At 36.9% G+C, this 27994-nt stretch overlaps 1 protein-coding gene across 1 annotated transcript in view; it reads right to left on the bottom strand.

Moving 5' to 3' along the window:
• Nucleotides 1-3616: 3616 nt before the first annotated feature.
• Nucleotides 3617-27994, bottom strand: part of PTPRQ (protein tyrosine phosphatase receptor type Q) — a 110971-nt gene continuing 86593 nt past the window's right edge. Inside the window, exons 52-63 of the mRNA XM_085537687.1 lie at nucleotides 27847-27975; nucleotides 26491-26535; nucleotides 22313-22339; nucleotides 21551-21632; nucleotides 15491-15581; nucleotides 14040-14116; nucleotides 10997-11131; nucleotides 10767-10892; nucleotides 8448-8596; nucleotides 6772-6907; nucleotides 4797-4920; nucleotides 3617-4515 (exon numbers count right to left, since the gene is read on the bottom strand). Coding sequence (XP_085393813.1) covers nucleotides 4478-4515; nucleotides 4797-4920; nucleotides 6772-6907; nucleotides 8448-8596; nucleotides 10767-10892; nucleotides 10997-11131; nucleotides 14040-14116; nucleotides 15491-15581; nucleotides 21551-21632; nucleotides 22313-22339; nucleotides 26491-26535; nucleotides 27847-27975 — 1159 coding nt within the window. The 3' untranslated portion in view covers nucleotides 3617-4477. The remainder of the gene's footprint in view (nucleotides 4516-4796; nucleotides 4921-6771; nucleotides 6908-8447; nucleotides 8597-10766; nucleotides 10893-10996; nucleotides 11132-14039; nucleotides 14117-15490; nucleotides 15582-21550; nucleotides 21633-22312; nucleotides 22340-26490; nucleotides 26536-27846; nucleotides 27976-27994) is intronic.

Here is a 27994-nt window from a genome sequence, read left to right as displayed (position 1 = left end):
AACACCGGAGGCCCTGGGTTCGATTCCCCCTGTGGCGCAAGTGGTAGAAGTGCCGCTCTACTACACAGGAGGCTCGAATCCAGGGGGTTGGACTTGATGACCTCTAAGGTCCCTTCCAACCCGCATGAGACTATGATACTATGATGATTTTAAAAAGAATAAATCAATTTGAATTTGTTTCTACCATTTATTTCCATGGACACATGACGATATATGTTCAGTGCTTAATATGCATCTAACACATACTCTGAAGTAGGTATTATTGAAACTTGTCAAAATGTTTTCAGAGAAAGTGTCTTCTGCTCATTGACCTCACAGGGTTTCGAGTCTTCAGTCTCTTTCCAGTTTTTTCCTAGTTGAATAAGAGCCGTACATAAAACCCAGATCTTGGATCCTGCACCAGACACTGTCTAGCTTCAGTCTTAATGGTTCTAAACTCTGCACAATGGAAAATCAACAAGATCTCAGTTGTCCTGGCAAATTACAATTACAGAATTACTCTGCTAGAAAAAAAATCAAATTGCTTCCAATTAAAAACAACTTCTTATCTAGATAGAGGAATGGTCAATAGGCAATCTATTTATGAAGATAATTGGAGATTGGGAATGTCTTTGATTTGATAGAGGCAGCAAGACGTTTTTCTGCCTGTCATAACAGGAATTTAAGATTTCAAAATAAACTGAGTAACACAAATCAGTAGCTGAATGATGTTTGCTCTGTGCTTCTTGGATTCCATGAAAACTCACTTGGAAACAACCGTAAGATGACCATTTTGTGCTGTAACTGTGCTGTTGTTAAATTGTGACTCCATGAAATTGATGGGTTATTTTAACCTGGATTTATGTAAGTCTAAGTTTTAATCTGATTTTCTGTCAATCCTAAAATTAGAGACATCTACTCTGGACATTTATTTTTTTAGGTAACTGAATGAATATTTCTTTAACTCCATTTAAGCACCTCTTTTGTTTGGTAGATGGTTCTATTACAGTAATTAAGACTTTATCAGGTATGCTTGTAAATTGATCAGTACTCTTCTGTTCTTATTTTGTCTTCAATTCCATCGCTGTATTTCCAGGCTTGGTTCTGAATGTGCTTTGCAAATAGTAAGTAACACACATTAAGGCACTTCTAAGGTTAAACTTGGTGAAGTAGACACTAATCGTGCAGTGTGATTTTGGCATGGAAAAAACATTTTGTGTTTGCAAAGGTTTGTTTCCTTCTCTGACAAACTGAAGTGTAATTTCCAAATCCACAAAACATTTTACATCTCTGTATGTAACCAGGGAAGCTCACTGTCATATGTTACCTCAGTGTGAAACATGATTAATTCATCACTCTTTGCTGCTTTTCTCTTAATAACTGCATATAAGCAACTCTGTAACATAGGAGTACACCGATGGCACGCAAGATTGATCTTTCATGCAATGTTATGAAATTAAATTGCTGAATAGCTTCTGATACTTATAACAGTTCAAAAAATGCTTCAAATTTAACATGAGTGTAATGTGCTGCTGCTCTCTTACTTTTGTAAACAGAACAGATCAGTTGTTAAGGGCACTGACAATAATCTCTTTTGAAGACATCCAACAGAGTTGGCTATAGATACATACAGACGCTGTATGTATCTATATGCCAATTTTTAGAGAAATACACCAAATAATAAAGTATGACCTAATTTAAGTGCAATTCTAATCTTCCTGTAAAAATTGGGTATTCCCCAGTTCTTATTCATTCTTCATTCAGTCGCTGCTTTTGATAGACTGTATTCTTGCTACACTAGCTATGCCATTAATCTATAGAAATTTGAGTGATAGATTTCACATATATACTTAAAATAGCAATTGAACAAATTCTGCCCACCTCCTGCTCCCGGTTCCACCAGTAGAACCAACACAGGAGCAGCTGTAAAAGGTAAGAGCTGGAAGACAGCGGACTGTGGAATCTTTTTCTTCGTGACTGGATAGTGGTCTGAGGGATGCTTCACTGTTCCTGTAAATCATTGGTGGGCACGTGAGGAGGTCAATGAACTGCTGCTCTATTTATACTGAAAAATGGTTCCTAAAGAGAATAGCTTGGAGATTGTTTTTTTCCTTTACCAGTTGCCCTGGGAATTGTAGCCAGTTTATGCTGAATTTTGGCCTTTATCCTTAATACAGTGCAAAATATGCCAAGGTAGCATGTAATATATATATAAATTATTTGAATTAAATTTCATTTTTTTTCTTTGACCTACAGAACAGCGATAAGTATTGTAACATCTTACTAAGATGTCAGACAAATATGCTAATGAATTGAGTTTGACTACAAGGAGATCTAAGAGTCTTTGTGATAAATATTAGATGAAACAGAAAACATTTAAGCATGTTTTGGAACTTCTGGAGTTCTGCTTTAAGTAACAAGAGGCTACTTAGCCTTTCTCAACAAGAACAAAAAAGTAATGACACACATATGTATATTCCACTGTCATGGACAGAAGATTAGACAAGATTATGACTTTATAAAGCCAATTTATCACAGTGCTACATGTACTGCTACCAAGTACAAATACAAATCATGGAAAACATCTGTAAGCCCCTATAAGTAATTTGTCAGAATACTTTAAAGTACATGTATAATAAATGAAGAACACATGTTTCATATGAACCAAATGTAACTAGAGCTGTACCGAATGCTTTGCCAGAGACTTGAACAGCTGTGGACATCACCTCTCTCTCCCTCTACCCAGCTTTAAAAGGCATTGTTTTCCTTTTAGCTTGACAGGTGATGTTTGCAATACCGTCAGTCTTCATCAAAGACAGATTGCCCAAAATATCCTCGTAGACCATTTTCATCTCTTCAAATACTGCCTTTTGATTTTCACTTAAGGTATTTGGCACTTTCTGCTGAAAGGGTCCTCACTGATTTATAATCTACACTATCCTTGCCAGATTCTAAAAAGACATCAAACACCTTCTGCCGTTCACTTATAAATAAATATCAGGTTACGTGCTGTACAGTATTTTCTGTCTGGTAGGTACAGTCAAAGATATGGAAAGCTTTCATTTACAGTTGTGCACACACAAACACAAACCTTCCTACTTTCTAAAGAAGTTTGTCAAATTTTTCTGCATTTGGTGCCTCCACAAGGCTACGGATTTTATCTGTCAAACAGAATATACACTGGAAACCCCAAAGTCTCTTTGCTTTTATGTTTTTCATCTTAGATTAAGGTCACAGCCTTATCCCAATGATATATTTCTTTACACAGAGAAAAAAATGAGACATCAGTCTCCCCACCTAATAATGTCAGCTGAATACTTCCCTATAAACCAGGGTGAACAGTTTAATTCTCTCAGTAGTCTTCATACTCAATGGTTTTTGGTTTCCTTCTCAGGTAAGTGGTTCCTGCTGCTCTCATTCCTGTTTCCAATCTCTCTCTGATAACAATAATCAGTAGAAGATGATTTTCATTAAATCCCCTAACAATACTTCCTGTACTTTTCTATCTCTACAGCGATTCACCAAACCTGAAAAGGGAGCATTTATTTATTTATTTATTTTACTTGATGGTGCTGCATTATAAAAAAATATTAAATTTAGAGTTTTCTTTTAAAATACTGAATACTAAAGACGTGAATGAATTATAAACATTCATTTACTCAAGTCAATCTAACACGCAGTACAATAGGTAACAGATTTTCAGTTGTTTAGTTGTTGTTTGTAATTATCTGCTTTGAAAAGTAGGAGGAATGTAAAATACTTTCTTCTGCACTGAACATTTGCAATCGCCATTGTACACTTAAAACAACCAATCCACTGACTATAAGTTGTCTTAAATAGCTCCAAGTGTCCCTGAAGAGCTACTGTGTGCTGTGTAAAAACTGAATAATCCTCCGCATGTCAGAAGGTGACTCTTCAGCTGTTCAGGATCATCAGCTGATACGTTACCACTCATAAAAAAAGATTCAAAACATAAGAATGTATATTTAGGTAAAGATCACCATGATGGTCATGGAAATGATCCGCAAGAACTGACAGCAACATTAAAACCAATCTAGCAAGAATGATTCAAAGAACTGTAGCTTTTACTTAAAACCAAAACACAATGAACACAGCAAATTCACACAAAAATAAGTTCACCAGGAATACAATTATTTTTTTTGACATCTTCTTTGGCTCATTTTTCCTCATTTACAAAGATAAATGGAAAAAAGGAATATGTTCAAACACTTCCTATTTAAATACATACATACTGAGTATAGTACTCATATAACAGCAGAAGTGCAGTCTGTGCAAAAGTACTTCATAGCATTATTGCTCAGTGATCTGAATAAAATACTTCAACATACTTATGAAGGCACATTGATAGGAGAAGAGCTGTTTCAATTGTTTGTGTCTGTTTCAATCATCAAAATAGGGGAGTGTACTTTGGCCCTTTTGCTTAGAAAAATATGACTTTGACTTTCAAAATCTCATCTTTAATATTTAGTCTTAGTATTTACATGGTAGTTTCTTCCCATTCAAGCTCCACATCACCTACAAAAGAAACAGATATATTACTTTAACCTACTTTGTAAACAAATAGTTCCTAATGGCAGATAACTGTTTTGGCTGAAGTGAGAAGATCTCACGAGGAAAATGGTGGAAGGCTTGAGCAATCTTAGCACAAGGGAGGCTGAAGGACAGCAAAATGTTACAACTTTATTCTTCTGAAGGCAGAAAATGTTTGTCAGAATATTTGTTTATGCTTCTTAAACTGGACAAGTCAATACACCTGCTGTGACAAAATAATTCTGAGACCATTTGTATCTGCTTACCTTCCATGGCATCCAGAGAGTCCATCTTTTGAAGCGCTGAATAATTTACAAAACAGATTGGTTGGCTACTTCCCCTGCTTGTCAGCAGATCCAGGACACACTGATGCAAAAAGATATATTGTGCCTGTAAAGATGTGATTTTAAAGATGTCTCATTAGGAAATATATATATTTTTATATAACATTCAGATGTTATGAAAGTAACTGCAGTTTAACTTGAGTCATCTCAGTACTCTGATGGTATCATATATATGTCCGACCCGATTTTATTCATCAAGAGGTATATATCATTGGTCAAAAGATGTTAATTGCTATGGCTAGTAAAAATATGAAACGATGATCTCTGAGAACAATAGGCTGTGCCATATTTTTCTGTAAAGGTGTGGTCTATGAAGATGTGTTTGATTACTTTTAGCCACTAGTTAGACTGAAGAAGCCGAACAAAGAATTTCTCTCTTTATAATATAGAGAGAGCCAGCAGGGTGCACTCAAATGCAAAAGTTCAAGTAAATCTGCATGTTCTAGGAGGATGAACCATTGCTACCAGTGAAAAACCCACATTGTTTTCAGGGATACTTCTTGTACTGTAGCATGATTTTTAATAGACTATAATGCCAAGGGTGGGCAACTAAAGTTACTTTGACATCACCAAAGGCATAAGGTAACTCTGGGTAATAACTGCTGAGAAGAGAAAATAAGGCAATGTCAGGACGAAATAAATAATGAAATAAAATAATAAAACCAGACAGGTATAGAGCCTGAGATTATGTCTCAATAGTAGTGAATTAAACAGTGGGGACACTGCCAGATGGTGAAAGTTGATCATCCTCAAAACATTTGAAGTCTCTCGCACAGTTTTGATCCACACTAACCAGCATTACCCCAAATTTCCCAGTGTCTTTCAGGTCATTCCCTATAGAGGACTTGCATGCAGCTTTTGTGGGGAGAGCAGTGACTGCAGAGATGTTTCTTTGCACTAATGTAGGCCATTCTGTACTCAGAAGATGATTGCTAGTGAAGGAAAATTCTTTTTAAGTTATAATCAAGTACAAAAATAGGTCTGACGGCTTTTTTATTTTATCCATAGATCCTACAGACAGTTTCATTGAGGGATCTCTAAACTGAGCTCTGGAGAGGAGTTCCAGAGGCTTCTTTCCTCTCATCCTCTATGCTGATCATGTAAAATCTGAATTATAGACTACTAAACAGTGTTTTATAACAGAGCTGTCAGAATAGCCTGACCACTGAATCTACCATAAAACTTAACAAGGTTCAGTTCTCCTGCGGCAAGTTTTAGTGCTGATCTGCATTTTGTAGTTTGCAAACATGAGTTAGAAATGACCTGGATGGGGAGCAAGCTGTCGCAGGATTTTGAAGCTAGTACAGAGCAAGTCATGGTATATCGGAAAGTCATGTTGTAGAGTCAAAGATTTCAGGCAGCAGCCTTGGGTTAGAAATGGCCTGCAGGACACTTATGCAAAAAGGCTCATGCAAATGAAGTTGGATTGCCAATCCACTGGGATTTTAACAACATCTTTCAATTTATAAAGACACAAAGTATCACTGGTTAGGTCAAAGCTAAATGCATATTTAAAAGTCTAGAAAACTATGTTACAGATATATATATGTATGCAAGAAACTACAGGTAGGTAGTAAATAAAGTGAAATTAAGAGTGTAGCAAAGCTGTGTTTTATTTAACACCCATACTTCACTCAAAACTTGAACTTTCTGAGAGTTTAGGAAATTATGAGTTAGGTTCTAAAATCTGAGCAGCTCAGCACTCATTTCTGCACTAGGCAAGACTGCTGGCCAAAATCTAGTTAAAAGGCATACAGAAGCAGGAATTAACAGAAAATACAAGATCTAGATGAATTGTATTTGCTTTCTAGTCTAGTGGTTTTTTTTAGATCAGAATATCAACAACTTAATTTTTAACAGCAGGAAAACAGAATATGAATGCACTGTTACATCTTACCAGATTCTGCACCATGCACATTCTTTCACTTCTTAACTCAGCTACGAGGCCGTAGATATCCACAAAATCGTGGTCATTTATATGCTGTGTTAAATGGTCAAGAGCAATATAAACACCTGTCCTTCCAACACCAGCGCTGCAAACATAATGCAGGAGATAAAATGAGTTTTTTGGGGTTTTTTTAGTACAAAATATTTCTTCAGAAAATCCTGGTTACGAAAGTAGACTGATTATGATAAGAAAACTGTGGAGAAAAAAAAAAGAGATATTTTGCACTAGTTTTGTGGTATGTCTCCTCAGATAAAGTGAAGGAGATGAAGTGAAATATGGTTCTGACTTTGACCTTTACAAGGGGTTCTATAGGAAAGTGGGGTTTAACTAAATGAAACCTGCAGAGGAGGAAACACATCCCTACAAATTTCCACAAGATTGTCTGAAATCACATCTGGATTTTGTGATGCTTTTTCTATTGGAGGAAACCCAACACAAGATATAGAAAAACATTTTAAAATGAAGATGAATGTGCAGCACACGCTGATAGCCAGTTTTGTTTTAATCAAAGCCTTGAGAATGAATGGGATTTTCTTAAAATCACTATCAATCAGCCTTTTCTACAACTAATTATTAAATACAGAGTATATTATGGAGGTGATCAGGTAACGTATAGCAAAACTGTTTTGAACCTTCAGTGTCTGGGTGCACAGGCAGAGCATCTTGCCCACGCTAGCCCCTTCATGTATCTGTGTTGAGACAAGGGGATGGGATTCAAAGCATATAAGTGACCTCAGCATATAAGTTCTTTCCTGTAACAGCCTCTTTGTCCCCTGCAGTAGAGGAAAATGCCAAATGGTCAAGGACAACAACATCAAATAAAGTAAAAGAGATTTTACAGTCTGTGGTGGAAGACATCTGTAGGACACTGAAGACAAATAAAAAGAATCCTACTTCATAATAAACTCACTGGAGAAAGACAGGGTTTGTAACAACAAGCTCAGTTTTTCTGTCCACACATATCCTTCCTTACACTGGGAATGAGGCAAGGAATCAAGCCCAGACAGAGCTGAACACCTCTAACCATCCGCACATTTATTTAGGAGCCTAAATATAGATTTAAAATGTTTACAGGCAACCAAGTTTGAAATCCAGTACATGTTATCCTCTATATGTATTTGTCATTCTCCATGGCTCCCAAATAGTTACTTCCTCATGATAATAACGTGTAGATGTTAAATGCAATTTTTAGAATTTAATTTTTAAGGGCTATAAACATAGTTACAGAATGGCTTGGTTTGGAAGGGACCTTGAAGGGTTTGGAAGGGACCTGGTTTCAGCACCCCTGCCATAGGCAGGATTTTCACCCACTGGATTAAGCTGTCCTTAAGAGTTCCTAAAAGTATGTCATTTGCTGCTATTCCTCTTCTCAAGATAAAAAAAGGAACTTGATACAAATCTAGCAGTACTTTATGGTAATTTTGAAATTACTCTTCCACTGATGTCATCTCAATGGGATTTCAGAGAATAGAAGAACAGGCCTACTTGGGTATTTTTACCTCTGATTAAGGCATAAGGAGAAGACTTCACTGCTATCCACAGTAGAGCCATGCTCAGTTTCCTCTAGCTTCAATATACACTCAGAATGACAAGATACTAAGTAATGATTTGATAAATTCACTTACCTGCAGTGAACCACCATCGGCGTATTATCATGTGCTCGACTTGCACGGATAAGTTTTACAAAGTGGATAATTGGTGCAGTAGTTTCAGGGACTCCATGTTCTGGCCACGAGGTAAAGTTACACTGCCGCACCATCATGCAGTCTCCATGCTGTAAAATAAAAATAAGGAAGGTGTTCTGCAGAAGACATAAGATAAGCTACATGTAAACTTCTCAGCACCTTCACTTAGCAAAGAAATTCAGAATACCATATTAACTCAAAGATGGTTCTTTATCTAGGGGTAATATCTTGTGCACAGATCTTTTGTCAAGTGTTTTAAGAAAGATGGCATCAAATTCATCCTTCAAGAAGCATTAAGTATTTTTGCAGTCACTCCCTATTTGACTTCAGTCATTGTATAGGTATCATTTGTTGCTTACATTTTGACATTTCTAGAGCTTGTCTGGTCTGGAACTTTACTGAACTGGGCTGCCAAATTTATTTAGGGGAAAGCAACTATTCTAATATTGATCTATTGTAGTTAAAGCAAACAAATACACTGGTAAACACAAATATATTTTCTAAGTACTTCTCAATCAGAGCAACAGCAATAGTAACTCAACAAAAACAGCTGGTTATGATCTGGTATCTAAATTAACCGTGTAACATTAAAATACTGGACCAGGCCAAACCCTGTCTAACCCACTATCGTGTTTCCAACAGGAATCAATGAAAATCTTAGTGGAAATAATACAAGCCAACAGTGCAGCTACAATTCCACAGTATATCCTTTTCTTTCCTAGTAGTTTGCAAGTCATGAACTGCCTCAGCCACAGACTGTATCTAAAAATCTGGTAGTGCTCAGCAGAATTTTTATCCATTACTTTCCCCAGAGTTTTTGAAGTTCTTTCAATTTTTAGCATTCACAGTGTCTTGCAGAAATGAGTTCCAGCTTAATCTCATCTTTTGTAATGAGCCAGCTCATTCTTGGTTTGTTTTGAACCAACCATTTGATCTTTTCATATTGCAAAAAACACTGAAAAACTGAATAATTACATGTAGAAACTAGTTTGCTGTATTATAAAAATTGATCAATATATTTAAAAAAAAAAAAAAAAAGTTTTTGAATGCAATATGGCAATAAATACGAATGATTTGGTGTATATTTGCCTATTACCTGCACTGGAAAAACATTAAAAATCCATCAATTTAGGTGGAAGGTGAAGTGCAATCTTAAAGACAGAAATACAGCACTTTAGGTGGTATGCCCTCATGGGGGATACTTCAGCTACTGTAAGTAGAGTACTTAGTCAGTTCAGCTTAAATTATCTTGTTTACTATCCTACTCACCCTCACTAATATGTAACTGCCATACATTTTTACTCAAAATAGTCCCTTTTTAATTTAGCTTACCCTGTATCTTATTTTGGCTGGGGAAAAACAAACAAACAAAAACAAACAAACAAACCAGTCATTCTCTCCAGTCATTTTAAAGCAGTCAGTTGTCCTGAACATTGTGCGTAACATTATAGGGCTGACAACTGAAACAATCCCCTAACTGCTGTGTTTCCTTTGCAGTATGAACAAGCCACAGGATAGTAATGCAGCTTTCTACTTGGATATGGGAATTTCTGTCCTAGCACGTCACTTCACTACATACAACATGTTAGTGTTCTGCAAAAGATGGCTGACTTCATCTTGGGTCATTATGTTCAGATTCCTTCCCAAGTCCACCTGCTGGTCTGACTTAATGCCGGGTGCTGGTTTTTCCAAAGTATGTAAATTATAGTTGTGGATCAAGACAAAGATGAACATGTAAGCTGTACTCCGCCACCTCCATTCCCAGCACTAAGAGTGGGAGTAATACTGATGATTCTCATTTATATTGGGTGAATTTCCTGGGGGTGGAGGCCAATATGGCTGGTGGTACAATGCAAAACAGCTGCACTACAGCCAAGCATACTGCCCTTTAATCTGAGAGGGATACATTCAAAGGGATTTGTCTGATAACAGAATGGTTAGGATTACTCCTTTCTAGACAAGACAACTGAGGTGTCCAAATAGAAATTGCACCTCCCACAAGACCAGAGGTTCAGTAACCTTGATAGGCCCTTCATAGCATGCTGGCCACATATTTGAGTTCTTTGCGATAGAACCTGGAGAAAATCCTCAGAAGAATAAAAAACAGGATTGAAAACAAAATGCTCAGGAAAACCAGACAGTATAGTGTACACACATTAAAAGTTGGAAAGAACACTGAGGGGTAGCTGGGTGTCAGGATGGATGGAGTACCTCTGATGTTGAGTTGTTTTATTCAGTCAGCTTTCAGGTGTGACTTACCCTTTCAATTTTTAGATCTCTGATGGTCCAGTCTATCTGAATATCTTCCACCAATTTAGTAATCACTATATCCCCAAACACAGTCACTGGTTTATTATCTTCTGGCCAGTACTGATGGCATCTTATCTGCAGGGAAGTGATTACTAATTAACAATTATAATGCTGTCAATTTTACAGAAACTACATACAGAGTCTTCTATTATATAAAACACTGTACACTGGTAACTTACCCGTCCTTTTTCAAAACATTGCGTAAGCATCACTAGAGTTTTTGCTCTGGTCTCCCACACCATTCTCCAGAAATCACCCACTGTTCCTGGTAAAGGTCCCTGAGTTGCAATAAATTCATTTGGACATAAGTAGCCCTAAGAAAAAGAAAATATTTAGTACATAATGAGTGGCAAGGGAAAAAAGAGTTTGCATGTGAGTCACGCCAGTAGCTATGAAACATAAGGCTAGAACCTTGTCAGATGTACTAAACTAATTGGTGTAGGTCTGGCAGATGGCCACGGAAACCTAAGGATGTAAAGCATTTTTTCCACTGAATACATCAGTTATGAGCCAATGTTCTAATAAAGTCTGGGAAATGAAATCCTACTAGAAATTCTTCTAGCAGAGAAATTGAAAGGGCATCAGGTCAGGAGTTCTCATTCATAAATATCTAAGTTGTTGTATTAGTCTTACTGCAGATCCACTCACAAAGAAATTTATCAGGAAAAGACCAGGAAAATATAATTAAAATAGTTCTAAGGAGAAGCAGAGTGAAAGAAGCAGCTGAGAAGCACTATAATGGCTAGTGCAAGCTACAAGCAACTTGGTGACCTTGTCCTTCCAATGATCCTCAAGAATCATAGGATAGAATCCTAAAATAATTTAGGCTGGAAAATACTTTTCAGATCATTAAGTAAGTTAAACTATCCTCCTAATACTACAGACTAAAACTGTCATGTTGAGGCCATTTCCTCATGTTTCCTCATGTTCTGTCACTTGTCACCTGAGAATCCACCTTCGCTGCACCTTCCTTTCAGGTAATTGTAGAGAGCAATGAGGTCTCCCCTCAGCCTTCTCTACTCCAGACTAAACAACTTTAGTTCTCTCATCTGTTCCTCAGATGTCTTGTTTTCTAGTCCTTTCACCAGCTTCGCTGCTTTTCTCTGCACACACCTGAGCAATTCCATGTTCTCGTAGTGAGGGGTCCAAAACTGAACACAGTACTCTAACTGCCCTACCACTGCCAAGCAGAGAGGGACAATCACTTCCCTAGTCCTGCTGGCTATGCTATTTCTGATGAAAGCCAGGATGCCACTGGCCTTTCTGGCCACCTGGTCACACTGCTGCCTCATGTTCAGCTGGATGTTGACCAGCACCCACAGGTTCTTTTCCACTGGCCAACTTTCCAGGCACTCTTTCTCAAGCCTATACTTCTACATGGAGCTGTTAAGACCCAAGTGTAGCACCTAGCATTGAAATTTATTGAATGTCCTGTGATTGGACATGTTTATCCCAGTTCCCCTGCAGAGCCTTCCGACCCTCAAACAGATCAACATTTCCAACCAACATGGTGTCACCTGCAAATACACTGAGGGTGCACTCAATTCCTCATCAATATAATTGGTAAATATATTAAACAAAATTGTTCCCAGTACTGAGCCCCCGGAAGTTCCGCTTGTGATAGGCTTCAATTTGGATTTTACTCAATTTACAGCAATTCTTTGGGCCTGGACATCCATCCATGATCTGCTCTAAAATGGAGTTGGAGCTTACTGAAAAAAAAGTGATCTCACCTAAAGGATTTTGTGTTTTTATTTCTCCAGTGTTGGCTTCTGCTGTTTAGTTCATTGATAAATTAAGGACAAATTTGGGGAAAGGAAGCTGAAAAATCTGCGTAAATGCTGAGCTGAGTTCTCATGGATCTGTTTTCTCAATCCAAACATACCCTGCAGAAATCTACTACAGAATATTTACAACAGCAGTAGCAATTATAACAATAAGCTTATGGCTGTAGAGCCAGCAGTCTGTGTTATCACAGAGCCCAGTTTATTGCTCAAAAAAACTGACACAGTAGTTTACAGCACCTTCGAAACTCCTCATTGGAATTATAGCCCTATAATTCACAGCTGCCTCTTACTTATTCCATCTGTAATATACAGAACAGGTGGCAGTGGGGAACTATGTTAATCCTCCCTAGTTCAAGAGTGAGCTGGAGAGCTGCAGTTCAGGTATGCAAAATCCATAGTTCAGTTACTGATTATTTCTCGTTTAAATGTAAAAACTAAAATAGCAACAAATTTCCTATTTGTTAAAAGTATATACATGATCTCTCATTCCCTCTCTTTATACATCTACACCTAGATAAAGAGATAGATAAATACACATTTTGTGTATTTACACCTATGTGCATTAATATATTATCAAATCCACAAATATATAAAGTGAGAGCACACAAAGGGTAAAGCGTTATCCCTGAGAAATGAGTCTATTCGCTGAAGAGCACTGATCTAAACTGAGATGCTTACATGCGGTAAAGACACAAACTCTCAGCAGGGTATACTTTCTGCAGCTGGCATCTGCTACAGTTTTTTGGAAAGTCGCTGTTTGCGCTGCCTATTCCGTGGCATGTTTATGACAAGAAAGGTAAAGACTGGGCCAGGCTCCATCTGGTCTCCTCAGTGGCAGTGTGTTTCGCAGCCAAGCACCCAAGTAACAAGATCCCATGGCTCTTTCTTCCCGCTACTTGTCAGAATCAGGAAATTCCATACTTTTGCTAATGAGAAAGGAGGATGCTGTTGAGATAAGACATCCATTTGCAGCTCTCTAGCTGATTCCCTGTGAACATCTCCCAGTCACCTAGGACTATTTCTACGTGCTGCTGTGTCATCTGTTTAGACTACTATCTGCATGTCTTGCTATGTTTGAATAGCACTTAGTGCAAATCAAGTCTTGACTTCACTTGAAACCACCATCCAGTGCTACAACAAAATAGATGCACAGTCATGATTTATGCTTTGAGCTTGAAGAGTTAGTCAAGACCGGAAACAGAAAAGTACAGATAAAGAATTTACTGAGAACACAATTGGAAAGCGTGAGGCATAGGAAGAAGGTTGACAATGAGAAATATATTTTAACCAGTCAGTTTCAGTGCCACAGGAGTCACTTGTACTTGAAATAGTAGCTGTAGTGAATGAAAGAACACTGTTCTTTTGCAAGTTATTTTTTGAAGAAAATAAAACAAGAAAATAAAAACAGTGGAAACATGAGAGACTTCCTACTCACAGATACATAGCTGGCGTTAATGTAGTCAGATCCAGGAATACCAGCATCAGGCATCAGCTTCACTCTGTTGTTATTATCTGTAACAGAAATAAAGTCTAGTTAACTGAAAGTTTAATTAACAAATACAGATTTAGGTAACAAATGTCCATGGATTACAAATAAATTAGACAACAACATTATCGTTAAAATAACAGTACTTGTAGTAAAACACTCATTAGAAAGGCAGTTTAAACAATCTCCGTTATTGTAGAGTCATTCTGGTTCCAGACAAATTGTAATACACACAAAAATATATTTATTAAAATGGTGAATACTCCAAAACCTAAAATGTGATGTGTGTATGGGAGGATCCTCTACCTAAAAGTAGCCCATGTTGTTTAAGCCATGCTGTTCTGGCACAGGAATCCTCCATATAAGTCAAACAGAATAATCAGAGAACTGCCAGTCTTTCTGTCATGTGAAAGATTTAAGCCAGACCCTGGCAATTTCAAAACTTCTTTTACATAAGGCAAGCATCAATTACAGAGAAGTTTGTTTCAAAGAAGACTAAATAACAAGTGATTGAGAGTTTCTGATTTGGGCCCGCAGTGTGCATTCAGAAATGATGAAAAACAGGAAAGATGTCATGTGTGAATAAGGAACTGCTGAAACTGTCCAAATTTTGCAGTTTGACCCACACTTTATTAAAAATAAACAATAGAAGTTAAAAACTTCTGAAATTCATCAGTCTATATTTTACTGTGTCATGAATATCAATCTTCAGTGACTGCAGTTTAGAACTCGTCTTGAATAAGGCAGTGGATAGGAGTAACAGCTGTTGTGAAAAGTTAATAGCACAGAATGTAGCATTATTAACCAAGGAATGCCATGCTCCTCATCTCACATCACAGCTAATGCTTAAAATAATAATGACATTTCTTGTCTTATTAACTGAAAAATGAAGCAGTGTTGAGTACAGAGAGACAGACTCCTGTCTCTTGTGATAAAATCTAGCCTTGGCTTATAAGTTATCCTACATTCACTCTGATCTTCTACCAAACCTTTGCAGCACATTTACACATATCCACAAGAAAGCAAACCCAGGCTCCTGTGGTAGCTGAATGCACAAACATGTGGATTTTATATGTTTAAAAAAATAACTTCTCAGTAAAGGGGAAATAACAGGAAGAATGTTAAAGAGTTTTCTACATGGGTTGAATTACAAAGCTCAGAAACTACTGGGGCTACAGTTTCTTGCACCTGCATATTAAAGCTTGCGAGAGCAAGCTGAAAGGTACTGGCAAATAAACCTGTCTTTAGAACAAAACAATGGAAAGACTGACTTCACAACATTATTTCATAATGCAGATATGATTGTATGATCAAACAAAAACACAGCTGCATTCAAACGATTTTCTGCACTACCGAAGGCAGAGAACAAAGTGGAGAAGTTGCTTATTAAACACACATACATGGCTTAATGTTTGGGAAACGATTCTTAGACCTGTTCCAAGGTAGATCAGCATCAGTTGAAGCAAGGTCTTCAAGAAACTTAGGAAGTTCCTATAAAGGAAAAAACAAACCTGTGACTTCTGCCTGAAGTAAATATAAGGAATTAAGATTAATAGTTGTTTCTCCTGAAATAGCCACTCCAGTAAGAGGGAAAATAATTTAGCTCTGTAAAATGTTGCATTTCTGAGCATCCCACTTCACCATCAACACTAGTTATGTCAGCCACAATAGATGAAGCACTGAAATAAATGCTGTCAAGTTGAACAATTAAAGCTTACTTGAACATTCATCTTAGCAAGTCTGGATAAAGTCCGCTTATCACCTTTTGCGCATCTTTTCTGTCTCTTCATGAACTCACATGCATGGTAACCATGCCTTACTGACTCAGTCTTACTATTGAATGATGTCTCTTCCTGACTCCTGTAGCTTGGGAGTGCTTTTGCCACAGCATGAGCACTGATGAGGATTTAATTAAATTGAGACAACTGGCAATTAGTTATTATTCACAGGCCTGACTGTGAAAAGGGTGGGAAGAGTTATTTTTGGTTGTATCACAGTTTCATAAGTGGTCATTAGTTCTGTTACTGAAGGGCAGAAATTAATAAATCGCTCACACTGAGTTTATTTGATGGGAGTGTTTCTGTACATAGATCAGTCCAACTTCCAAAGCTAAATAAAGGAGAGGAGGGACAACTTCATGACTTGTTAATACAGGAAATGTAGGTTGTTCCAAAAGTAATGCCTCCTGTTTATTTTTACTGAAACTACAAAGAACATGAGACTATTCGATACAGCAAATTCTCAGCTACTGTGTTCACATCCACTGCTTCATTTCCAGAAATGTTCAGCAAATGTCAGTGAATGTCAGTGGGTGCCATTTTTTTCATATGGAGTAATTTAATGACACCCCTTTGCTTCATATGCACTTCCATGTCAGACTGCTCCTTTTCTGCTGTCTGTTACGTGGAAACAAAATATAATGGAATCTTGTTGGGAAAGTTCAGCCTCTACTGCCATACCACCAGCATGCACCTCTGACTCTGTGGGCCAACAAAATAAAATAGGAGGCATTACTTTTGGAACCTCATATATAATTGTGATGATCTCACAGTGATGATGAGAGAATAAGGAACACCTAGAAAGGTCAGAATCTAGACTATTTAATATGTATTCCTAAATTAACTACATTAAGAGATTTTCCTTTTGTTTGACAGATGTTACTCGCAAGTCCATTTCAATGCCCTTGCTAAGATACAAATGAGATTTTTCTATTGTCTGAATGTGTACTACACAAAATATTGCTCATGTGCTAAGTAATCCATCTTCCTTTTTAATATTAACAATTGCTCTCTAATGGGACAAATGTCAAGATTCCACGCTGATTAATTTGAAGTGCTTTCACCAAGTACTTGAGACGGGTTGTATTTTATAAACAAAATTTAATGGGCATCTCTTGGCAAATAAATAAATAAATAAATAAGCACTGAAAAATGGAAAAAGCAGATTGTTTTTATTCTGTGATTTTTTTTTCATTGCTAATTCAAACATTTACCAGTATTATTCAATGTCTTAAGATATTAAGAAGTTAGTTCATGTAAGCATTATCAAAATTGAATGATTTAAAAATAGAACGAACCAAATCAATGATTAATAAAACTTGTTATCTTATTTCTTACAATGGATAGTGCCTGACATAAAAGTGAGCTCAAAACCCTGGAACTGTTTTATGAGTAATACTATGCCATGAGAAAATTGCTTCTTTCACTAGTTGAAAAAGAAGCCTATGCCCTGAAGGATGAGGAATATTTCACTTCTACAATTATATCCTCAATGATCTAACTGCAAGTGCTTCTAAACACAGAGGGTAAGTTCCATGATGAAAGCAGAGTGCTTTCAGACAAGAGACCTGACTTCTCTTCCTGACATATTTCCATGGGGAAAGAATTAGAGAAAGAATTGCAGAGAGCAACCAGATGCTCATTTCCCTTTGAAAATGTACAAGGGATTAGATCCCAAACATCCTTCAAAGTCTCTTTGTCTGTGTTTTCACTGAATCACAGAAAGGTTGAGATTGGAAGGAACTTTTGGAGATCATCTAGTCCAACCTCCCTGCTCTGACAATGAGCACGTTACACAGGAGTGTGTCGAGATAGCTTTTTAGTATCCCCAGGGAAGGAGACCAAGCAACCTGTTCCAGTGCTCAATAAAGAAGTCTTTCCTCATATTCAGATAGGAATTCCTGTGTTGCAGTTTGTGCCTGTTGCCTCCTGTCTTGGCATTAGGCATCACTGAGAGGAGCCTGGCCATGTCCTCTCGACATCTTCCCTCAGGTACTTCCATGATCAGATCCCCCTGAGCCTTCTCATCTTGAAGTTGAATAGGCCTGACTCCCTCAGCAGTTCCTCAAATGAAAGAAGATTCAGTCCCTTCATCATCTTAGTAGTTTTTCACTGCACTCGCTCCAGGAGATCCATGTTCCTTTTCTACCAAGGAGCCAACAATTGCACAGAGTATATTACTGACCCCTAAGTAATACTGCTATTTACAATACTAAATATTTACAATGCTACTCCAACTAGACTCTGTGGCACTGGTCGGAGCCCTATCATTCAGGCATTTCTCAGTCCACCTCTCCATCCATTCATGCACTCAGTTTGTCAATTAAAAATGTCTATGATTTTGCCCATTTGCCCAAAAAGGAATGTTGTGGACTTAAAATGTCATAAAGCATAGCTTACATAAATTTTTACCCTTACGTTAAGTAACTAAACAACATGGTTAATAGACTTGAAACAAATACGAAATTAAATAGAAAATTAAATGAAGGTGTTTAACATACTACAGAAAAATGTATTTCTCAATGCTTCAGCCTCTGCCATATTCAAAGCAAATTTCTTCTATCTTTGAGCTGCCCCTGCCTTTAGTCTCAATAATCCCTTACAGAACTAAATCCACGGTCCTATGAGCAAACCTAGAGAAAGATCCCTATTCTCAGAGCAGAGTGACTTCTGTGAATTTATGTCAGGATTTGATAAGAAGAGTAAAACACTCGTAAGGATGGAGCTATCAAAATTCCTCATTCAGAAACCTGAAAGTCTCTTACAGAATTTTTGTCCTCGAATTTGCATTAAAGAGGAAAACAGATTCTATGTCAATGGTATTTTGCAGGTATTTTAATGGCTGTTTGTATGGAGATTCCGTACCAAGTGCACATCACGTCAACTATTACTTATCTCATCTGCCTCACTCCCCTGAGTATTCACTTGCTAGGTAACTAATACAGAAAGTCATCCTGCTGTACTGCACTCCGTAGCAAAAAAGAAAAATGGAATCAGAGTATATTGCTTTTGTAATGATGCTTCCACATCTGAATAAGTGCTTAGAAGCATTATACCAATTTTCTGCATTGGTATGGATTTCAGCCTATGATTTTTTTTTCAGAACTGGGGAAAGACTATTAGGATTCCCAGGTGCAATACCATTTTGTCACTGAAATCATATTTCTCTGTGGCCTCATAAAGCTTTTAAATAATTTATATGAACTTTGCTTACCAAAGTACTTTCAAGGTACTTTTGCGGTGACATTCAACGGTATTTCACCTTTTCATTTGTGAAGAGACTTTATCATAAAACAGTTTTAGAAGTATTTCTGTCTCAGTAATTTGACAGTTACTAGAAAAATGTGATTTTCCAAAGATATTGAGAGATATGTGAATCCTGTGGAAAGCTGGAAGTTTGAATATTAGCCAGGTGGTGCCACCAGTTACTGTGGATCTGTATGATTTCTTTAAACTTGCCTTTTATAAGACATGGAACTAGATCCATTCTCGGATCTGGATTCCTAATTATCATATTACACATATGCCGTGTTCATATGTGGTCCAAGACAGAACCCCAGGGATCTCTAGGCACAGCATCTAGGTTCAGTAAATTAGATGAGCCCAAGAATGCCCTTGGATTCCAAGATTAAGTGAAAGGAAAAGAGATACTTTACACTAGCAAAACTCTAGAAGAGGCTTGTTGTTGTTTATCAACTGCCTATTGGAAATGATCTCTAGACTACTTTACCTTGGACATACCTTGGAATAGTCCAGGAGGACTGCTTTCTGAAACAGACCTAATTTAAGGCAGAGAGTATACTAATGGTTTATTAGAGTAAATTATCATATAATCACACCCAGTTCCTCATATGCTTGAATTTACTAGTAGACAGACAGAGAATGCAAGCAAGCTCAGCACCAGGCTATGTGCTTTAAATATAATGGTGCATGGTTTTAGAGCCTCAGCTCTCCTACACACATTGTAGAAGCCTTGAGTTATTTATGCCGAACTAAAGCCTTGCCTTCTGATGGAAAACAAAGCAGGCCATGGAGTCTGTTTGCTTGCTGCATGCATTGTCTGTTTGCTTCTTTGCACTGCCATTTCTGATGTCATTTCAAGTGCATTGTCAATCCTATTATTAATCTGATAAGATGTTGTGGATACTTTAGATATAATTGCAGTCATACACTGCAGTTCTGCTTACCCTTGAACCAGCCATCTAGGAAGGCATCGCTACACTCTGAAATATGGAAGTTGAAGTTCAGAGAGAAATAAAATGGAAGTCCAAATGTCAAATAAAACTACTGATTATAAGTTGCCAATATAGATTAGTTATATAAAGATTCAGCTACTTGTATTTGATGACATTTTAAATGGATTGCCTACATTTCTATTTGATAAAACACTTTTCTACTTTAAGTTTTAAGGCATTGCAGTACTGTAAGGCTTACTCCAATGTGGGTCACACCTAAAAATGTAATACTGGAAGCTTTCCAGTGATTAATATGTGAAAATATTATTGCTAGTAAAACTTTTCATCTTTTCAGTCATGCATAATGTAACTATAATCACTCTTGTTCAAGTGAAATAACAGTTCCACCCATGGAAGAAAAAGTTCTCCTTACTTTATTGCTCAGAGAATTTTATGGTGCTTTTTATTATTAAATCCAGACCAATTTTACCTAAGGAGCATAACAAAAAAAGCTGTAGGAAATACCATTAATCTTTTCACACTTTTGTTGGTTTTCCCTCAGAGACTGAAATATTATAATCTGGCAGAAGAGAAGCCAATTGTTGATTGGCTTTTTGTTAATCCAAATGGTAAGAAATGCATGGCAAATCTATAAATCCAAAACAATAAAGTTACTGGAGACTGACAAATTATTTTGGTGAGTGCAAATGACTGTATGTGTTACAAATGATGATGACGATAAAGATTCTGAAATAACAAGGACAGAAGATATCGTTGAGAAAAAAAAATTTGATAGCCATAAAAAAGTTACCTCATGAAAATGGTGAAAACTCTGGAGATTTACATTTGAAAGCATTTATACATCATATATATGTGATGTATATTTTGAAACCTCGTCTCTTTTCAGAAGGAAACACAACCTTGCTGAGTTTGCACACTGAGACAAAGAGATGAAGACTCTTTACATGGAGGTTATTCACAAAAGTATGACACATATGACCTATTAGTTGTAAAGGAAGAAACAGCAAAACTAATGTGTGCAGAATTTTAACTGTTTGTTCTGAAACCTACAAAAGGAAAACATTTCTTACATCTTACAAAATAAATGCCAGCTGTGTCTCTGGGGTCATCATTCAGGAAAATGAACATTGTTTAAAAAAGTTATGATACCTGTACCTATGTAGAAACCTCCAACGTAAGCCATTCTCAGTTAAGCTATACATACATCACTACATATGCAAAAGCATAACTACTGTGTTCTTGCAGAGACTATAATCTAAAGACCATTCACTGCTGACACTTTGGTGAGTAATTCTGATCAAGATGCAGCGTGGACTGCAGAATCCAAATCAGGTTAATATTACTTTTAAACAATCAACCTGGTAATTGGGTATTGATTATCAAGGCCAGAGTACTTCACGGCCTTGCCTGCTTAAAATGGACATGAAATGTGACACATGAAACAACTGAAGGTCTTGCGATGTTGTGACAACTGCTAGCAACATACCGAAAATTCTTCCTGAAACTTTAGGTTGTTGTTTGTACAAAGCTCTTCAACATGTTGTAGGAAGGATTTCTTGCTTATTGGCCTGAAAGTAATGACAGAAGAATTAGAGACCTACAGGTGGTTTCTTTATCATTCGATTAATTCTTATTTTACTGCAGCTTTATAGTAAGTTATTCCAGTTCAGCAGCAACTGATATTTATATTAAGAAAATGATAAACTGCTTACAGCTCACTTATTTGATTACTTTTCACTTCTGCAAATAGAAGCTTTTCTTTTTTTTCCTTCTATTGTTTCCCCTCACCAAATCTTTCAGTTGCAAATGGTAACAGTACTGCTGGGTAGGATTGTTTTTTATAGGTAATAGCATTCCAAGGCAAGGTTTTGACATTAATGGAAGTTTGTAAAGTAACCACTGCATTCTAAAGTACATAATACTTCTTTGTCGCACCGAAAGCATTTTATACATTGCAAGGTTTTAGACATATAAAATATTGCAGTGACCTCATTCTCATAATGACATGGTTTTTAAACCCTGAGGAGTTTAAATATCCCTGTATTACTTCTCAAGCTAAAACACAGACATGCAGGCTTCACCCCAGAGAGAGAGAAAGCATTTCTCCAGTTACCATGCAATTAGTCATGCTTTTATGATTTATACGCAGCTTGAAGGTGTTTTTTTTTTTTCCTAATAAACACAGAAGAAGGAACCACACATTGAGACTCATGAATGACTACTAAACAAAAAACTTCAATCTACTTACTTGATGGATTTTCTATAACTAAGTAACCTGCAACAGAGATTTTTGTTAAATGTGGCAAGGTGTGGGTAACCAATATTGTGCATGTTTATAAGTTTTAGTTGAACTATTCAAGTAAAGAACCCTATGTTTTTGTCTTGTGGATTCAATCATGTCAGATGTCTTGGGTGCTTAGTTTTTATCTCAAGTACAGGCAAATATTGAATTTACAGTCTCTGTCATCCTGTTCAGATTATTTTACAATATTCTGGGATCATATGGGCCTGGGAAATCCATACATCCAGCATACCACTTCATATACATTGACAGACTTCATTTTACATCATGTGCTCAATGCCATTCTTCTGAGGACCAGTAGAAGTGTAAGAGCCATCTGATTCCTTCTCTGAAACTGATAGCAAATAGTGGCTTCCTGCACTGCAGTTTGGTCATTAGATGATAAAAACTACATCAATGCTGCACATAAGCAACCTGAATACAGTGCTTCAGTGCTGAAGGTACCTAGATCCAACAGCAAAGAACACAGAGATTCTTAACACAATCATACTCAGTACTTCCCTCCTTTACTGTCACTCAAAGCAGAGAAATAAAGCACTTAAAAAGCACAGAAAATGAATTAAACAGGGCTATGTATTTTCATTTTGTGAATATTACTAACAGATGATAGTTTTATAGGTGTAGTCATATACTAACTTTAGGAAGCACTGAACAATTTTAAAGAAGTAAGGCACCTGCACTTTGACACTGGCCCTTGAATATTTAAGCCAAGATCTTGGTTGTAAGGATAACTGAATTCTCACACTTCCACAGGTAGCAAGTGCACACTGCAGTGGCTTGGCAGCTCAGAAAATAAGACTGTAGCAAAGATATGGTCTTTTTTGGTTAAGAATCTTCAGAAGGAATAAAGTTTGTATCCCAAGTACAGATTTAAAGGGGATGGCAATGCTCAGCTTCAGCATCCTCAGGATTCAAAACCAACATATTTACAGGTCTCTTGAGAATATATAGTAATAATCTTACATTATTTCATAAATGAAGAATACTCATATACCTGTAATCTCATTCTCCACAATTCCTTTATTTTATTATTATTATAATTTTGGTATATAAAGCATAAAAATTTTGATATCACCAGATCTTGATAAGAATATTTCAGAATCAAACTATTTCATCTGGACAATTCCAGATTCCCATTTGTCCGACTTTGAAAGGAGGGAAGAAAAACATTCTCTAAGATAAAGAATGCTTTACTGCCTTAAATCTGATTTTCTTTTAAAACAGTGTATTGTTTCATGTGTGGGATTTTTTGAAGTCTATCAAAAATCTGAATCCCACTCAGATTACTTATGATAGAGCTAGAAAGAAGCCATTTATTTGTGTTGGCAGTGGTAACTGAAGACCCTATTGTCACACAGACTCAGCTTTCCTTCTGGGTCAATCATTTGAAATCCACAGGGAATTAAAACTTTGTCCAAATGGAAAACAACAGAAATGAGTAAGTGGGCAAAAGGCTTAACTCATAAGCACCACTGACACTTCCTAGCAACAACAGACGAACTAATTTTTAGCAAGTTAATTGAAAGCAATATTGAGCTTAACCCTTCCTGAATGTTAGAGGCCTCGGGAAAGAGAACACATGGTCATTTCTTCCATTGTACCAGGACACACAGTCATAAACCTTGTTCTCCTGGGATACAAAGCTCAGGAAGCTTATGAGTGATAGCTGATTACTAAAGGGAAATTTGTTGAAGGAAAAGTTAAGTCAGGAGCCATGCCTGTCTCCACTCAAAGAAAGAAGAAACATGCTGGTCTGGAGAAAGTAATGTGCGTGCAGATGTGCTACTTTGAAGACAGACACTTACTGAATACAAAAAATACAGGAAAAGGGAGACCAGGAAAGAATTTTAAGCACAGTCCTTTTCTATAAAAGTATTTATTTGCAAGCGTTACAGTGTCTGCAATTAGGAAATATTTCTTCTAAATCTGTGTCCATCTGCTTGACAAGCTGTCTCGCATGTAGAATGTATTCACCACAGGGTAAAACTTCTCATGGAAACATTTTAAGAAATAGGGGCATCTATGGCTTTACCCCCGCTGCAGAAACCACTGTGAAAATGGGGTGCCAGATAAGCTCTCACCCAGGCGAATGCCTCCAACAGGGAAGAGTTACTTGTCTCTAGACAGGTCTGGCGGGCCCTGAAAATTTGTTGACAGAATTCGCTCACAGAAGATAAGTATCTGCTTTGAAAATTGGACTGGTAAAAATTATGGACAAGATACAAAAAATAAGAGATGGGCTGGAGTGTCTTGTTTCTGTGAACAAACTGTCAGCCATAAGTTCATGCCTTTACTGATTTGACATGATGTATATTGTACTAGTTGAGGAATGACAAAACACTTAGTACCCAAAGCATCTCCTTCAAAAGAGCCCTGAACAGGATGATTCATAGGTACGTAAAAAGTTTCTGCTGCTCTTTTATCATTTAAGATTTCTACAAAAACTCTGAATCACCTCTTCAGAGTAGAAAATACACTTGGACAATTAAAACTAGATGTCAGGTGACTTAGTAGAGTTAAAAAAATAATACAAACAGGCTAGTCTGAAAGATAAATCTGTCCATCTGTGTTTTCCTTATAAACTTACAAGATGCCATGAATTGAAGCTGACATTCTTCAATGCAGCAATCTTTTCTAACAGCTGAGATAACTGCCTAAACATAGCCAAGATGTGCTTATGCATATGTAGTAATGCACAATTCCATTCAAAGTGCATGGGAACTTAGAGAAGGTTATGTTGCAGACATCAGCATGTAATGGAATAATTTATCATGCTGACACGGAACTGCTTTAACCACACATCATGAGAATGACAAAGAACACATGAACTGAAACTGTGATTGAATTCTATGTGATTATTTTCTGAACGTGACAGGTACAAAAATTCTTTAGAGGTGTACTGTGGAAGTCTGAAAACACACAGCAAAAACAGTTTAGACACTGGGTTTTGCAGTAACCCTCCCTGGTGCATATTGTTTGCTTCTGCCAGCTTCTTGAAATAACTCATCTCTACTGGGAAGGGTTTATCTATGTGAAAGACAGCCTAAGAGAGAGAATTAAAATCTAAAAGAACAGAATCTTACACACACAGAAACATTCTTTAAGTATTAAAAACTTCCCTAATTAACTGGAAAATTTTGAGCAGATCAAGGATATCCCATCCCCTCATGACTACATGTAATACAGTATGTTTTCAGACTGCTAGTTGAAAAGATGATATGCATATTGTCCTGGGGAGTTAATCCCTGCATTTCAAACTTCCACAATTTGTCAGTGTTCAAAAAAGGGCCTGGGCAAGAAGCGTCCTGTAGCTCCAGCAGAGCTACTGTTTGAAGAACAGCAACTCAGAATTTAAGAGCTGCATCCTGTGGCTTACAGAATGGCCTATGAGCAGAGTCTTTGGTTTAGACCTTACTGGTGTGGAAGAAAGAGCAGAAAAGAGATTGAATGAAGTAACAAACTCTGGAGCAAAACTTGAAACTGACTTATTACAATAAAGTTTGATGTAACTGAACTGCTGAAGCACTGTACAGTAAAGGCCTTGCTGTGCATAAATCACATAATGAAGTGTGAAATATTATAGTTTGCAATAACGCTGTAGAGTTTGAGACTGTACAAATCCAAACTTCAGGTAATTTAGACTGAAAAGTGGCACAAAGGCACTCCTCAAACTGATAAATGATTTGGTCACATAGATATGCTGCTGTGAGTGTAACCACATGATTAGAAAACTTCTTTTGTATAAGAGAGTAAAAACTGCAGTTAAGAAAAAAAATCTTCTTTTAAATACATACCATAACTACCAGATGAAAGAAGCCATATTTCTTCTATCACATTTGCATTATGTTTGTTTCAAGGATAAATTGTATACGTCAGTGCTAATATTAATATAATTTGTAAAGATTGCCCTGATTTATTTCAAAATAGTTGTGGCTCATTAACACTAGGGACTAAAAATAAACAGGATATCATAATCACAAATATCACTGTCTGTCATTACTATAGCTGCAAAGATTGATATTTCCTTTTGATTAACGGTATCATTCAATACAGTATGGTAGCACACAGGTTAAGAGAACAGAATGGAAAACACACCGTGTTGCTTCAATAATACAATAACTTACTGGATGACAAATATCTCCTTGCGTCTAAAGAAAAATGAAGAGTATCTGGAAGTAAAACCCATCAACACTTTAGTATATAAACAAAATTAGTATTATACTTGTTCAGCTAACAGCTTGGAAATAATTGCCATTTTGAGGATCATTTATACAAGTTACAGTTGACGTGCTGCATTGATAATAATTCTGTCTCTAGAGAATGCAGTCTACTCTCATTAGCAGGTACAAACAATGCTATCTGAATGACATCTGCCCCGCACAGAACATACCACATCCATTATACTGATGATTTCCAGACAATTCATAGTATGTTTTCTCATCTGTTACAACCAGCCATGCCTGTGTGCACTATTTCGAACAGGTTCGTTCATGCAATCATCCTACTCTGTACCACACACATAGACATGTACAGAGTCAAACAGAACAGGTCAACAGCTACAACCTTTCATCTTCCAGCTATTCCAAGTCTGCAACAGTAGGATGCCTGACTGCTAGGGCAAGACTGTTTTAGGCTTCTCATCTTTAAGGAGGCTGCCTACCACAGTGTTTCATTTGTGACACAGCAGGGAAAATACAGGTAGGTAAAGAATGTTCACCAGACATTTCTAACTCAGTTGGATGTTATCGATTGTTGAGGATCATTGTGATATTTAAGTGGTAAATAATATCCATATTTCTGACAGTCAGAAAGAGCTGCTTTTCTTCTCATACATAAGCATGACAAGATTCTCTGTTGAAGAGAAAATATTAGTAGCCTGGACTTGCTGCATAGCCTGTATGCTGAATACCACAGAAATCCAGATGCTACTCGAAACACTATGAAAAGAGATTTTCTAAATGTCAATTAAACAATAACAGATTTGTTCTTGAATTAGCTAACCAGGACTTCTGATGGGTTTGAGACTATTTCAAAATGCTTACTAAGATTTGTAATCTACACAGAACACTGGGACATTAAAAATACTCAGAAATTCTGTATGTTTAAAAATATATAGTTCTTTTTTTTTTTCCTTTCTTTCTTTCTTTCTTTCTTTCTTTCTTTCTTTCTTTCTTTCTTTCTTTCTTTCTTTCTTTCTTTCTTTCTTTCTTTTCTTTTTTTTTTTTTTTTTCCTACAACATAATTAAACAGTGATTTGCACTTAGATCTTTATCTTGTTGTAAAAAGAGCTGAAGATTAAGTGATTTTCTAAAAGCTAGTGAGAAGTGTCTTGAGGATGGAGGTCATTCTTTGAAAAAGGATCTCAGTGACCTGTGTAAATAAGAACACCACAAACACTTCCAAACAAGCAAAGGTCAGAAAGGGGTCATGGCTACAGCCCCTTTGGACTAACTACTGTTTTTCCTAGAGAGCATGCTTACCGTGTAAATCTCTCATCCTTCAGCTCCAGGTCTGCCACTGTAATCAACTGATCCAGTTTGAACTTAGTGTCAATAATTTCAGCATCTCGTGGGGAGTACGTCCCTCCCTCTTTTTGCTTTTGCCTAATTCTAAACAGAAAATAATAAC

This window comes from Coturnix japonica, chromosome 1 (genome assembly GCF_054131305.1).
Source record: "Coturnix japonica strain WE chromosome 1, WE-NBRP24, whole genome shotgun sequence".
NCBI classification, from domain to species: domain Eukaryota; kingdom Metazoa; phylum Chordata; class Aves; order Galliformes; family Phasianidae; genus Coturnix; species Coturnix japonica.
This window is presented reverse-complemented; position numbering and strand designations above follow the sequence as displayed.